Source organism: Tenrec ecaudatus, chromosome 3 (genome assembly GCF_050624435.1).
Source record: "Tenrec ecaudatus isolate mTenEca1 chromosome 3, mTenEca1.hap1, whole genome shotgun sequence".
NCBI classification, from domain to species: domain Eukaryota; kingdom Metazoa; phylum Chordata; class Mammalia; order Afrosoricida; family Tenrecidae; genus Tenrec; species Tenrec ecaudatus.
This window is the reverse complement of record NC_134532.1, coordinates 61,834,426-61,850,369: the sequence shown is the minus strand read 5'-3', so window position 1 is coordinate 61,850,369 and position 15,944 is coordinate 61,834,426. Positions and strand designations below refer to the sequence as shown.

At 38.6% G+C, this 15,944-nt stretch overlaps 1 protein-coding gene and 1 non-coding gene across 7 annotated transcripts in view; one reads left to right on the top strand and one right to left on the bottom strand.

Annotated features, from left to right (window-relative positions):
- FBXW7 (F-box and WD repeat domain containing 7) overlaps window positions 1-15,944 on the bottom strand; it is a 205,262-nt gene that overhangs the window by 155,631 nt on the left and 33,687 nt on the right. For 3 of the 6 annotated variants that reach the window (XM_075543699.1, XM_075543695.1, XM_075543696.1), the window contains exon 2: window positions 5,498-5,599. The exons of the other annotated variants lie outside the window; for them this stretch is intronic. Coding sequence is in view for 2 of the 3 variants with exons in the window: in XM_075543695.1 (XP_075399810.1) it covers window positions 5,498-5,502 (5 nt within the window). In the remaining variant the exon portion in view is untranslated. The remainder of the gene's footprint in view (window positions 1-5,497; window positions 5,600-15,944) is intronic. 6 annotated transcript variants of the gene reach the window in all.
- On the top strand, window positions 2,163-2,269 carry LOC142444006 (U6 spliceosomal RNA). The gene has a single exon (XR_012783701.1). It is a non-coding gene; the product is annotated as a U6 spliceosomal RNA (small nuclear RNA).

The following is a 15,944-nucleotide window of genomic DNA, read 5'->3' as shown; positions in this document are numbered from 1 at the left end:
TTCAATAGCATACACATTTATACTAAGCTTCAAAGATTCTCCTGTTTGACAGAGCAGACCCAGTCTCAGCAGCTTCAGTATCAGAATGGCTAGGTGTGCTCCCCATGGTTACTTCTATAACTTAGAGACTAGCCTACAAAATGGGCGGGGGGGGGGGATTTAAATATACAAAAATATGCATAAAAGGAAAACGTAAAATATTCTGAGTCCAGCCTAAAAACTGTGGAAAAGACCACAGCCCACTTTTATAGTAAGTCAAGTGTGGCCTTAATGGACTCCCTTTTACTTCTTTCCTAAGGCTACTGTGAGCAGTTAGCCACAGTCAAAGCAATGCATTCAGGTTATCCATCTATAGTCCTAACTCCAATCACCATACCTTACAGAAAATGCAGCTCACTTTGCCTGTGGAAGGTAGAAACACTCTAGGATCGCATCAGTACCCCTGAGATCAGAATCGACGATTTCAATGCAACTAATTCTTTCTTCCCACTTATATGAAATAAAAATTACCATGCTTCCCCAAAGATCCAACACTGCCCTCAAATTTTTAATCTATCAGTATCTTAGTAAATAATGAGATTTCCATAAGTGATAGGGAGGAGTATTGGTTAGGAAATAGGGGATGAAGGGATGGCTACAAATGATAAATCCACTCCTTTTTTTACATTTCCTTCTACACTGTACAGTACATCAGTCTGGGTAGACTAGAGAAACAAATTCATAGACACGCATGTGCATAAGAAGACCTTTCTATACAAGAGTAGTTGAATATTGAGAAAACATCACAGCCCAGGCCAGATCAAGTCCCTAAGTCCGATATTAGCCCATATGTCCAATACCAATCTATAAATTCCTCTTCAGACTAGCGAAACACAAGCAATGATGCCAAGTGCAGGAAAATCACAGGCCAGTGGGTGCAAAGTCTTATAGATCCAGTGGTGGTAGAAGCATCTCAGAGCTGGCAGGGGTCTCCACATGGCTCCTCCAGGGGGTCTATCAGCATAATACCATGTATCTTGTCAGTAGAGCGCCTCACAGGAAGCGAGTACACAGAGCGAGTCTCCCACCTCCGAAGAAGAAATACAGGAATTTCCAGAATCCTCAGAAGGCCATGCCCACACAGAGGCCTCATTGGCTATATTCTGACTGACAGTCTAGAATCTACCCCTACACTCTCAATCCTCAAATTGACACCAGATTATGTAACTACCATAGACAGGGAGATTCAACAATGTGTGAAAAACGAATTAAAGGATAATGAATTTTTCTATTAATGTTTTAAAGGACCCTCATACCAAAAATGTTAGGCATTCACCTTCGTGTAGTATACCATCACAACCAACTGAAACTAGGTATCAGTCAATCAAAGGGGCGAAGAATTAGAACCGCTCCTATTTGAACTAGGCCACTGAATCAAAACCTTATTACTTGCATCACATCCACACATTAAGCCAAATGCCAAATGCCAAAAAAAACACAATATACAGACCACAAAAAAAAAAAAAAAAGACAAGGGGACTTGGTAAGGTTTATAAGAAATTTCCATTATTTTTTAATTCTACTTTATCCACAGACGGTCCCTCCTTTTCCTCAACTTTTTGCTGTTAAGTTGACACAACCAACCCATCAAAAAAATGAGCAAAGGATTTGAAGCCATAGTTCACCAATAGGTTATACACATGGCCAACAAACCCATGAAAAGATGTTCAATATCATTAGTCAGTGCTGGATGCCATCAGTCGTTACTTTCCACTCAGAGCAGCCAGTGTGATGTGAAGAAAGTGCCGGCAGGAATTAAAAATTACACAGCCATTATGCACGAGTCTGGAAACCACTCAGAGAGCTGTCAGATGAGTCCAGAATCCGAAATTTGGTACATGCCCCAATGAATTACAAATAGAGGCATAAATAAAAACCTGTATGCCATTGGTTCACTGAAGTATTTTAATAGTCAAAAGATGAAAATATCATACTGAGTTAAATAAGTTAAATGTCAGTCACAAAAGAACAAATGAACAAACTTAAATGAAAAGGCAAATATATAGAAACCAAAGCATATTCATGGTTATTTGGGGGTGGCAGGAGGAGAGGTAGGGGGTGGTCATTGCTAAGAGGATACTGAGTTTCTATGTTAGGATAATTTTTAAAAGAGTAGTGCTGATGTGCTCGCTTAGGCAGCACATGTACTAAAATTGGAACGATACAGAGAAGATTAACATGGCCCCTGCACAAAGGTGACACGCAACTCCATGAAGCGTTCCATATTAAAATTCTGATAATTGCACATGATGAATATAATCAATCCCAAAACTGCTGAATTTACATTTGTTGTTTTCTACTATTTAAAAATTTGAAGCCATAAATATTATGTATGTCAATAGGTAGTTCCATTGATATTCTAGCTCTCCAAATTTTCTGAAAATTAGATGATTTCTTCTATTTGATTATCTTTTCATATGCTTAGTGTTACCCGTTGTTAAAATTCCTACACACTAATTTTAGACAAGATTATGGAACTCAAATTTAAGAACAATTAATTTTTTTGCCTCTAGAGGGCAGCATTCTCATAGAATAGACAAAATTTACATTAAAAAAAAAAATCCATTGCCCAGTTAGTTTTTTAGAAACTCAAGCAAGTTTTAGCAAGTTTCTTTTTTGTAAAATGTCTCAGTCTTTAATAAACGAATGTACATTTCCTCAAACATATTTAATCACAGAACCATTTCTTACAGGATGATTTGTAGTGGTTTCGTGGAATGCACTTTTGAAACAATCTAGGAAAACTGGTTCAAAAAATTTTTCACTACCTTTTCAAGCAAGTCTTTATACCTCTCCATATCTTCCTAGCTTATTAATGAGAATGGCTGGAATAAACACAAGGCTATACAAATCAGAAACAAACATTTACTACCAAACTTGCTAAATGGGCAATAACAGCAAAGAGGGAAAAATGGTGGTAGATCTTGATATCTTAAAAAGGGTAATGAATTACTTACTATATCTCTTCTAACTAGTCTTTAACTCCCACCAAATGGCCTTTCCCTGCTTGGGTCTGGTAAGAACGCTGGGCAAGATGCTGATAGGATTTACCTGTGAGTAATTTCTAACAGGACTCCCTGGAGTGCTGTGTATAAAATGAGCTCTCTGAGGAAGAGGAGGAGGGCTCTCATTACAGCTAGAGCAGTGGTTCTCAACCTGTGGGTCCCAACCCCTTTGGGGTCCAACAACCTTTTCACAGAGGTCACCTAAGACCATTGGAAAACACAAATATTTCACAATATATAATTACATACTGTTTTGTAATTAATCACTATGCTTTAATTATGTTTAATTTGTAACAATGAAAACACATCTTGCATATCAGATATTTGCATCACAATTCATAACTAACAATTTTTCCGATGCCTGAGCTCATTGATGCAGCCATTGTAACAATCCATCTGGTTGAGGACCTTCCTCTTTTTCACTGCCCCTCCACTTTATTGAACATGATGTCCTTCACCAGGGACAGGTCTCTCCTGACAATATGTCCAAAGTATGTAAGATGAAGTCTTGCCATACTTGCCTCTAAGAAGCACTCTGGCCATACTTCTTCCAAGACACACTAATTAGTCCTCCTATCAGTCCATGGTACTTTCAATATTCTTCTCCAGCAAAACTGAAATGCATCAATTCTTCTCCAGTCTTCCTTACTTAACATACAACTTTCACATGCATATGAGGCAAACAGAAAATATCAATGGCTTGAGTCAGGTGCACCATAGTCCTCAAAGTAACACCTCGGCTCTTCAATACTTTAAAGAGATCTTGTGCAGATTTATCCAAGGTACCATATCTTTTAATTTCTTAATTACTGCTTCCATGAGCAATGATTGTGCATCTAAGTAAGGCAAAAACTGACAAGTCCAAACATTCCTCCATTTATCATGTTACCTATTGGTCCAGTTGTGAGGGCTTGAGTACATGGAGTTGTAATCCATACTGAAGGCTACAGTCCTTGATCTCCATCAGCAAGTATTTCACGTCCTCCTCACTTTCAGCCAGCAAAGGCGTGTCATCTCTGCATGCCACTGGTAATTAATAAGCTTTCCGCCAACTTGATGTCGCTCTCTTCTTTATGTAGTCCGCCTTCTCTGATGACTGGTTCAGCATACAGACTGAACAAGTACCGTGAGAGGAAACGAGCCTGACGCACACCTCTGATTTTAAACCATGTAGTGTTCCCTTGCTCTTTTCTGTTTCCACAACTGCTTCTTGATCAGGGCACAAGTTCTGAATGAGCACAATGAATTCTTTTGGAATTTCCATTTTGCTCAAAGCTATCCACAGTTTATTAACGTCCACACAGTAAACACAAGTAAATATCTTTCTGGTATTTCTGTGCTTTGAGCCAAAACCCATCTGACATCAGCAATGATATATCCCTTGTTCCTCATTCTCTACTGAATCCAATGAACTTCTGGCAGTTTCCTATCAATGTAATGCTGCAAATGCTTTACAATAATCTTAAAAAATTTTTAATTGAGCAAAATTTGAGCAATATCAATTACAATGTTCTATAGTTCGAGCATTCTGTTGGGTAAACTTTCTTTGTAATGGGCACAAATATGGGTCTCTTCCAGTCAGTTGGCCTAGTAGCTGTCTTCCAAATTTCACAGCACAGACGAGTGAGTGCTTCCAGTGCTTCTTCAGGGTGCTGAAACACTTCCATGGGTATTTATTTCATCAATTCCTGGAGCCCCTCTCACTGGTATTACAATTTGCTGGCTTCCTTAATAAGTCCTTTCGATCATGAATTTTGTCTGTTTCTGTGTAGACATTGCAATGAATATTAGAAAATTTAAAAAGGCAAAACAGTGGGCATCGGTTAAGACTACGCAACAATGGCTCCTCCTGGCTTTAAATTTTCATAGCAGCCACTGAGTTCTGTTCTTTAATAAGAAGTAATGTTTTGAGTCAAATTGCCTTGTTGGCACCTAACAGCAACAAAGGAAAGTAGAATTTTTCTTAACATTGTGTTTCACTTAATTGATGTACTGTATATATTACAATGTGTCATGTGTAGTACTAAATATAAAAATATCGTTGCTCCTCAAATTCACTGCCCTCAAGTCAATTCTGACTCTAGTAGTTGTAGGAGCACCGGTGGCATAAAGCTTACCAGATGGACTGCTCCCTGAAAAGTCAGCAGTTCAAACCTACCAGCTGCTCAGAGAAGAACAACTTCCCTTGAAAAGGTACCAGTTTCAGAAACCCACAGGCACAGCCCTACTCTGTCCTGTAGGGTCATTATGAGACACGGATACTAGCCAGCTAGTTATCAGGAGCTAATTCAACAGGCATTAATTTTTTTCCATGCACAAATGCAAAACTATTATGTTTATGCACTTTTTGCAAATGGAAAATTATACTTAAACCTATGTAAATCATAATTGGCAATTAAATGTAAATATCTTATCATTTTAATGCATTTTAATAATAATATAAATTTTCCTACCTCATAAAAGAACAGACTTAGAAAACTTTTTTTGGTTTGTTTTAATTAAAACAAACGCTTTCTTCTGAGGCAGAATGAAGTGGGAATCCAAAAGTTGGGGCCCTGCAACATCAAGACAAAGAGACTGAATAAAGTACACCACAAATATTATTATGAATGGCAACTAGAGTAAGATTAAAGTTGTATTAAAAAGTTTGTTAAACTACTAAAAGGGATAATATTTAGTGCCATTTTCAGAAAATACACAGATAAAATGTGATGAAATTATTTACTTGATATCAGAATTAAAATTCCATAAAATTTTATAGAATCTGAGTTATGACTAGGTTCTTGGACACACACCAGTGCTGTAGAAAGTGAATAAATTATTTCAAATATGAAAATGGTTTCTTTTTTTTTTTAAGTGGGAGACCTTCAATTAAGCTACTAAACAACTACCCACTGAATAGGTCTTTCTAGCAGTATCAAAACCTAATAGATTTTAACTTTCAAAACTTTCTTTTTAGGTTTAGATATGTGACAAAAAGAGCAGCCAAACACTGAAACAGCTAATACTTTGGATACATTACATTTTAAAGAACTTCCTAATATAAGACATAATCGCAATATGCAGCTTAGGAAAATCCAAACCGTGGTAGAGATATTTCCTAATCGTTTACATCTCTCAAGGAATTTCAACTGTGTTACTTTGAAGACTAAGGTTGTGCCCAACCCAAGTCTTGGTATTTTCAATTGCTTCATATGCATGTAAAAGTTTAACATTGAATAAAGATGGCAAAACGGTTTAAAAAAAACTGCTCAAGGAATTTACTAAGACGAATGCATGGCTCTAAAGTAAAACCCTCACAGCAAGGCTTAAAAAATATGGAATTTCAACTAAATATAGTAAAATTAGTCTTATTAAATTATGAAGTAAAATTAGAGTGAAAAGTACAATCGCTAAATGTTTACTTTAATTATCAAATTATAATTTACATGTTATCTATAAAGTGTAAGCCACTTCTAGCACTAGCAACCCTACATAGGGTTTCTGAGGGTTTAAAAATGTGACAAGAGGAGTGAGTTTCCTTGTTCTCCCATGAAGCAGCTGGTGGGTTAGAAGAGGCTGCCATGGTGCTAGCAGCCCAATGTTTACCCAACAGCACCACAAAGTGCTCAAAGTAGAACGTTTTACCAGCGAAACTAGACCGGGGGGGGGGGGGGTCAAACTCATTAAAACGCGGGCGATTTGGCGCAACAGGCAAGATTCACGCGGGCCCCGTCACATTTACAAATTTTGTTAAATTTATATTTTGAAATGAGGATTCAAGAATATGAATAGAATTAAAACACTATATAATTGCTTTTATTTAAACATTTATTTTATGTATTTATAAAACAAATTATTCTTTATCACCCGAAACTTGCCAGCGCTTTCCTCCTACTAGTTTTCACTTACCTCGTATGTTGGGACAGGAAAATATAGCAAAGTAACTAATAAAAAACACAAAATGTTGGACAGCTGACAAGCGTGATGCACAATCATAATGGCTTCCCTCTAAAAATGTGAACTAGCGCTGCCGCTGGGTGTGATTCACAACAGCACAACCCAGAGTGCTGTTTAACCTTTTCACTATTGGGATCTGTTTACATTATGTGACACTGAAAGTGGCAGACTTATCGCTTCCAAACGTCGCCAGAACTGAGTCAGCACATTTAACACACATCCACAGGTCTCCAGGAAAGTCACTGGGCCACGTGTAGACTCGTCTTCAGTAGTTAACGGGTTAACGAGGGAACTATGTGTACAGAATTGCCTCGATCTCCCCTAAGTGCTATTTTCTTCATAACAATTTTTTCTATTTTCATTTTATTCCAAAGCATCGCGGGCCACAAAAAAATTATCTCAGCAGCTTGACACCCCTGAGACTATTGTTCAATTAAAGTGACTTCAGAGATTATCTTTGGTTTAAGGTTAAAAGGTTATTTCAGTGTAATGGCTGTGTTCATCCACCTTCCAGAGGCTGCAAGCAGTCTAAAGTCCATGAGAATTTGAAACTCTGAATTTTCTACCTTTGACCAAGATTCTCTTATGAAATTGTTGATCAAAATGTTCAGTAATGATAGGCAGGCATCATCCAGGGTGGTCTCATGACTGTTCGTGGCGGCAATAGCGAGACTATATTCTCTGCCGACTCCTGACTCAACTTCTTCCTCTGCTGCTCCAGGTCAATGGACATTAACTGCTGTGCCTTGGATGGTCAGCCATCAGCAAGCTTTCAAGATTCCTCTTTTCTGTTTTGTGTTATTGTTGTAAATCTATCACACAACTTTTACTACTTCAACTTTTTATAAGTATACAACATCCTTTCACTTTTTCAGTGAGGCCACTAGAAATCTTTAAACCACATCCTGTATATACTCATGTATAAGCCGAATTTTCAGCACAAAAAATGTGCTGAAAAACTGGGGTTCGGCTTATACATGGGTCAGTGGTACCCCAGCAAGGTGTAACATCTCACTGCCCGCCCCACCCCAGGTAATGGGAGGAGCGCCCGTTAACTTACAGGAGATTGTCCTTTCTCCGCTGTTCATTCAAAGCCCCACTGACACTGAAGGGTTTTGACTGTTTGCTTACTCACATCTAACCAATCAGAGCCGTCCTATGACGTGTGTCTTTGAATAAGCCTTTTAAAGACCATGTGCGAAGGATGTGGCATGAATGGACGTCATCTGGTCAAGCCCAACTAACAAAAGGAGGAAATCTCATGAAGCCTGACATAGAGTTAATAGCAAAGTGGGTTTGAGATGTATGGGAAGACATTCCAGAAGACATGGTGCGACATGCCTTCCAGAAATGTAGTATTAGCAATGCTATGGATGGCAGTGAAGACTGCGCTTTGTATGAAAATGACAGCAGTGATGGTGATGACGGCGATCTCAGTGAGGACAGCGTCTATGATGACCTCACACCAGCTGAAGCTCTGCACTGGGATACAGATGATGATGAGGAATTCAGTTTTGAAGGATTTTGACTCTACATTTTAGCTTGGTTGCTGATTGAGCTCAGGGAATAGTACTCTTAAGGTATCATTGTTGATACCTTATTGTTTTTATTGAACCTATTTTCCACTTACAGTGCTGGTTTACTGATGTTAAATGACTTGTCCTTTTATTTATGCTTTTTATTTAAAATAAATATTTAAATACAGTACCCCACTGATGTCTCAATTTTTAGTCATTTTATTTTCATTTATTTTGATTATTGAAATTCACCAATAGCTTCTGCATTTTCCACCCTAGGCTTATCCTCGAGTCAATCAGTATTTCTGGTTTCCCAGGTAATAATTAGGTACCTCGGCTTATACTCGTGTCAGCTTATATTCGAGTACATACAGTATGTACCAAGTATTATATTTCTTTCAAACAGGATTCTTCTAGGCAAACGTTAACTCATGACTCACTGCTATAGAGTCAATTCCAACTCAGAGTAACCCTATAGGGCAAAGGAAAACTGACCCTGTGGGTTTCCAGGACTGCAAATTCTTTACAGGAGTAGAAAAATTAGTTTTCTCCTGAAGAGCAGTTAATAGTTTAGAACTGTTGACCTGGTAGTCAGCAGTCCAACAAGTAACCACTATATCACCAGGGTTCTTAGACAAGCACTAAAGATAAACTAAATTAAAATTCTTATAAAAAGGGATATATTCTAAACTTTTGAAATGGCAAGTATTTTGTAATACAAGAAGGGTTCTAAAAGTTCATGAAAAATGGCATTATAAAATATTTACATTAACTTTTTGAAGCCTCCACAAAACTCATGGAACAAAGTTTTCACATTTCTATAATATATCATGCTATATATACAATACACATTGAATAAGTTTTAGCATTTGAATTTAAAATAACATCCGCTCAAGGAAAATCTGGTGAAATACTTTTATAGCATTTGTAGCTCAATAAATAAAATCATACAGTAGGGGACCAACTTCAATGCTATTAAAATTGAAGTGTTGTAGTTGTTAATGCCGTCAATTTTTTACTTACAGCCATTCCATGTGACACTAACTGCCCCCAAAATCTTTACAGAAGTAGATCACCAGGTCTTTTTCCCTCACAGACCTGGGATGGGTTTGAACTGCCAGCCTCTGGTTGGCAGCTGAGTACTTAAGACTGTACCACCAAGCTTCCTTGACAGTCTAAGTAGTCTTTGATTAAAAACAACCCAAAGAGTGCGATTCTCTAGGAAACTAGTTGCAGAGTGTAACAGCAGCACATTACACAAAGGTTAGGTAGAACAGTAAAACTAGGGAGTTTATTAAGAACAAATATGCACACTAATTCGCAAAAAAGTAAAACTATGATTGACTGATTTTGCTGCAACAGGGAGTAGCATCTCCTATCCTTTAGTGACTGCTGACGGCATCACAATGTTGCACTGCGCCAAAAAACAGAATAGCAAAGCGGAAGCGCAGTAGACAAAGGCTGAGGTCTTCAGCATGGATTACAATGTAAAGAAAACAAAAATCCTCACAACTAGACCACTGAGTAATATCTTGGTAAATAGAAAAAAGATTGAAGTTGTTAAGGATTTCATCTTGCTTGGATCCACAATTAATGCTCCAGGAAACAGCAGTCAAGAAATCACACAATTTATTATACTGGGTAAACATGCCTCACAAGACCTCTCTAAAATGCTGAAAAGAATGTCACTTTGGGGACTGAGACATAAGTCATGGAATTTTTAATTACATCACATGCATTTAGAAGTAGGACAAAGATTATTCAGTGACTGGATAATTGTCATGAAGAAAACTGCTATGCAGAAGACTCAAGAATTGATGCCTTTCATGTATGGTTCTAAAGAAAAATATTAACAGTACCATAAACTGCCAGAATAAGAAACAAATCTTTCTTGGAAGAAGTACAGCCAGAAGGATCCTTAGAACCAAGGAGAGCGAGACTTCATTTCACAAAGATAGGACATGTTACCAGGAGAGATCAGTTCCTAAAAAAGTGCATTGTGCTTGGTAAAGTAGGTCAGTAAGCAAAAGAGAAGACCCTCAAAGAGATGTAGCGACACAGGGGGCTCACACATAACAATTGTGAGCCTGGTGCAGCATCAGACAGTGGTTCATTCTTTTGTACACAGCTGAGTCAGAACTGACTCAACAGCACCTAACAACAACAGTGCATGATGTTAAATTTAACTGTTGGAAAAGACACACCAAGTCTTGTATATCTCACACTGTCCACCTTAATCAAGCCTAACTGAATAAAAATTTTAAATCTTTAAAGTTATGTACCATTTTAGTTTTTCTAAGAAAAAGTAATGACAAAATTATACTTAACTTGCCTAAATGTACTTTGGTTTTGTTGTTTTTAACTAGAACAGCGTGGGAAATTTATATTTTCATACTAAATAAGACCTTCAAATCACATTTGCTGTTTTGATGAGCTTTGCGTGTACACACCAGTGGCACTAATTTACATTCATCATGTTGTACAATCACCACTCTAGCTATTTCCAAACTTTCATCACCTCCAACAGAAACTATGTATTTGAAGACCCAAACCAAACCCACTGCCATGGAACTGATGGTGCTTCATAAGCAATCCTATAGGACGGGGTAGAACTAACTGCCCCTGTGACTTTCTGGAGTCTCGAACTCTTTACAGAAACAGAAAGCCTCATCTTTCTCCTACGGACTGAATGGTGGTTTCCAACTGCTGACCTTGATGTTGCAAGCCCAAGTCCTTCAGGTCTTAAGCAACCACTAAATGTAAATAATTCAAATCTATCAAATTGTTTGGCGATTAGCCTAATATGCCAACGTTTTGCAAAGTCAAAATCAATGAATATTAAACTAGTCAATCAGCATGATACAAAACTGTGTACAACTGAGTTAAAACTTTTTGCAAAGCTCATTTTACAAGCACACTTTTCAAATTTTCTCAGTACCACTAAAAGCTAGGTAAAACTGACCAAATGGATAAAGTGGCACTCCTATGCCCTCCCTCCAAACACGTGAACCATTTTACACCACTGGCCGCTCCTCAGGAGAAAGAAAGGGCTTTCTACTCCCATAGAGTTTAGGCTCAGGAACTCATAGGGGCAATTCTACTGTGTCCTTTTTTAAGGTCACTAAGATTCAGTATTGACTCAGTGTGTTGGGTGGTTTTTGTTTTGTTTAATTCCTAGATGGATCCTGAGAAATTAGCATTTCTTACCAGTCCCAAATGAAGCTGATGGTATCAAGCAGGGACTCACACTTTGAGAACCCATGCTAAAGATAATTTAAAGATTAAAATCTAGGTAAATTAATGGATTGTACGAATAAGATTCTGTGGAACCAAAACCGTCTACGTACATGGGAAGCTAATGCCTTGAATTAACTAAAAGTGTACATCCAAAAAGCTAATAGCTTATATTTCTTTCAAACAATGCTCCAAAATCTTTTTCTTACAATATTCCTGAGACTGTAGATTTTAAGTTATAATCTGTTGTAAGGATCTAGGGTATACTGTAAATAAAGAGCAAATACAATACTTTGTAGTCTAATTAAAACTGTCACTTTAAATACGGCCAACATCCTACATGGGAGTGAATCAAAAGAATCTAGGCCATATCTGTATATATATACACACACATATATGGATATTTATTAAGAAAAAATTAGGAGACAAAAGAAAGAGTGGATTACAAATATGTCTATATTGTATAGTATTAAAAGGAAGCTCTTGGCAAAGTTTAAAAATTGTTATCAAAAAAGAGGAAGAAAAAAAAAGAAAATGATTAGGGAAAAGAATGTACAAATGTGTTTTATACAATTGATGTATGTATATGTATGGATTGTGATAAGAGTTGTATGAGCTCCTAATAAAAAGTTTAAAAAATTTGTTATCAAACAGACAGTAGCAAAGAAATTATTTCAATTGTGCTTCCATGAAATAACATATTTGGCACAATGTAACTTGCAAAATCCAGTAGGATTGTTACAAGATGAATTTGCTGGGAACTAAGCAGGTGTTGGCAAAGACTACTGACAGTGTCATAAACTACCAAGAGGAGGAACAGATCTACCTTGGAAGAAATACAGTTAGAATGCTCCGTAGAGGCAAGTATGGCAAGACTTCATTCTTACATCCTTTGGACATGTCAGGAGAGACCAGTCCCTGGAGAAGGACATCATACTTAGTTAAGGGGAGGAGACAACGAAAAAGAGGAACACTATCAACAAACTAGATTAACACAGTGGCTGTCACAATGGGATCAAACTACCCTGAGGATGGCACAAGACTGGGTGATGTTTTGTTCTGTTGTACATAGGGCCACTCACTCAGCAGACAACAACCAAATGGCACCTGACAACAGTAACAAGCAGAGTCTGGGGAAATTTGCTGGATAAAAAGTAAAATTTTTGCAGCAAGAATACTATATCCAGATCATCCAAAGTGGTCTTGCAAGAGAAAAAAAATTTACAAGTACTATAAAAAACGAGAAAGAATTCCAATCTTCAATAATAAAAGGAACCAAAATTCCGTGGCAAATGGCTGATTTCGGGACTGGGGTAGGAAAGTACAAGATGAACTTGGCACAACTGTGGTTCTAAAGAGGAAGGACATTCTCAAAAAATGATGTGAATTTGGCCTCATAGGTCCATGTCTGCAGAATCTGCAGCCTCAGAAAGTTAAAGGTCTTGTTCTAAGTCACACAGGCAATTGGGCTGATTGAATTTAAGTTGAGGACGCACATATTCCTTTCTGTTGCCTCTAAAACATTTTTTAAAAGGTCAAAAGGAAAAGGAAAGGAAATTTTCTGAGGAGAAAAAACATTCCCTTCACAAAAGGATGGCACATTCAGATATCCACTGAATATTTTTTCATACGGTTAAATTATCACAGAACTCACTATTATGCTGGAAGAGTTAGAGTAAGTTAAATAATTGTCTTGTTCAAGAAACAGTAAGTTATTAAAAAGGGTATAGCTCTACTACTGAATTACATTCAGAAGGAATAGAGCAACAGACTCACTTTTCAATTAAATTGTAAGTATTTTTGCAGCACTAAATTCCTGTAAGTGTAATTGCTGATTCAAAGAGCATAAGCAATCTATTTCTGTTAGATATTGCCAAAATGATCTCCAAAAAGGCTGCATCAGTAAATGCTCCCAACAATAATATATGAAGATTACTTGTCCATGTGCTATCAAAAAATCTGATTATTATCAAACGTGCGTGTGAAATACAGTATTTTTTTTAAACTTTCTCACTGATTTAATGGGGGGAGGGACATGCAACAGGTCTTTCTAGCCAGAGTTCAACAGTAACTTGGCTTTCAAACAAAAAAATATTGGAAAAGCTGGGGGATTGACCCAAGATGATGGTGTGGGGCAAGAGAAGTTAAATATCTGAAGACAATGATTTTTTAAAGAAAAATTTGAATTTTTAATAAATGTGCTTTGTTCACAAAATGTGAAAAAATACAAACACAAACATACATTTTCTGTTATGCCACTTCCCCAAACTTGGCAACTATGGTATAAACCACATGACCTGACAATGATTTTTAAAACATGACCCTTTCATTGAGCTCAGTTTATTTAAGAATAAGTCTTACTCAGAGTGGTTGAAAACGGTGACAATGAAGACACATTATGGAATTGTAACCAGTGTCATGGATCGTTTGTGTACAAATTGTTGAAAGGGAATCTAAAATACTTTCACTGCCACTGAGCTGATTCCGACTCACAGTAAGTGACCTTAGAGGACAAGGCTGAGCTGCCCTGTGCGTTTCCAAGGCTGAGCTGCCCTGTGAGTTTCCAAGACTCTAACTCAGTGGCTCTCAACCTGTGGGTCCCAATACCTTTGGGGGTCAAATGAGCCTTTCACAGAGTTCGTCCAATTCATAACAGTAGCAAAATTACAGTTATGAAGTAGCAACACAAATAGTTCCCTGGTTGGGAGTCACTACATGAGGAACTGCATGAAAGGGTCATGGCAAAAAGATGAATACAAGGAAGAAAAGGGTAGTGGGGTCATGGGGCATTAATCCACCCAAGGGGAGGGTATTGTTTATATCTCCACAGGGAAAGTGGGACCAGACTTCAACCCAGTGTCGCAAGGTGTGAATGCAATATCCCGGCGTGGAGTAGGGAACCAGTGGAGAGGTCTGGGAGGCTGGCCCCAGCACCATAAATTAAGTGGATTCCTGCCCCTCCCCCAAAAAGAATTTGTTCCAAAGGACGACATTGACTCGGCAGCTCCGGGAGATGAACATATCTGATCAGAGCACACGGGAGAAGATGAAGGGGCAAGAGGAGAGAGTGGAGCACAGCCTGGCCCACCAGGCCGTGAAGATGATGTTCCTGAGTAGAGCAGCCAGTCCACAGAGAGAACAACATGGTTGGCCCCACTATGAGAAATGATACAGGGGACAGCACCGGAGACACAGTGTGGGAATTGCATAACCTAATCCCACCACACCGAGGCAAATCACTGGGGGAGTGCAGCAGAACAGCAAGGGAATGGAGTGGCAAGGTCCCCAGGGAATGCTTAAAGTAGACTTTGGGGCCAGGGCGTGGTGCCCCAAAAGACTGGACTGGAAAACGCTCCTAAGGGCCAGCAAACGATCCCTGAACTAACTATAAGCTTTTCTCTTGTGAACTGTTTTGTTCTGTTCTTTGTCAGTGGTTTGTTTTTGTTGCCTGGTTGTATACTGTTGCTTTGTTTTCCTCTGTCTTGTTTTCGTGCATGTTATTGTCTCCACAGGTCTGTCTGAATAGGACAGGCTGGATGAACTATCTGGAGGAAAAACAACGGGACCGACAGTTCCGGGGGGACTTGGGGTGGGGGGGTAGGGGGGTAAGGAAGCGGTGTTAACAAACCCAGGGACAAGGGAAAAACATGGGACCCCAAATGGTAGAGAAGGGGGAGTGGCAGGCCTGGTGGGAAACGATCAAGGGTAAGGTTGCTTAGAGAAGAGGTATACTCTAGCCCAGGTGGCGACGAAGCATGGTAGTAGGGCAGGAGGAAAGTCAAGGGAGATGGAGGTAAGAGCTAGGAGTCAAAGGGCATTCTTGGAGGTCTAGATAAATACATGTACATGCAAATATATATAGGAGGATGGGGAAATAGATCTATGTGTCTATATTTACAAGTATTAAGGTGGCGGAAGGACCTTGGGCCTCTACTCAAACACTCCCTCAATGCATGAATACCTTCTTTTATTAAATTGGAACTCTATGATGCTCACTCTCCCGACACAACGGCTGGAGCCAAAGTGGGTGAACAAGTAAATGTGGTGAAGAAAGCTGATGGTGCCCGGCTATCAAAAGAGATAGTGACTGGGGTCTTAAAGGCTTGAAGATAAACAAGCCGCCATCTAGCTCAGAAGCAACAAAGTCCACATGGAAGAACATACCAGCCTGTGTGATCGAGGGGTCCCAAAGGGATCAGTTACCAGGTAT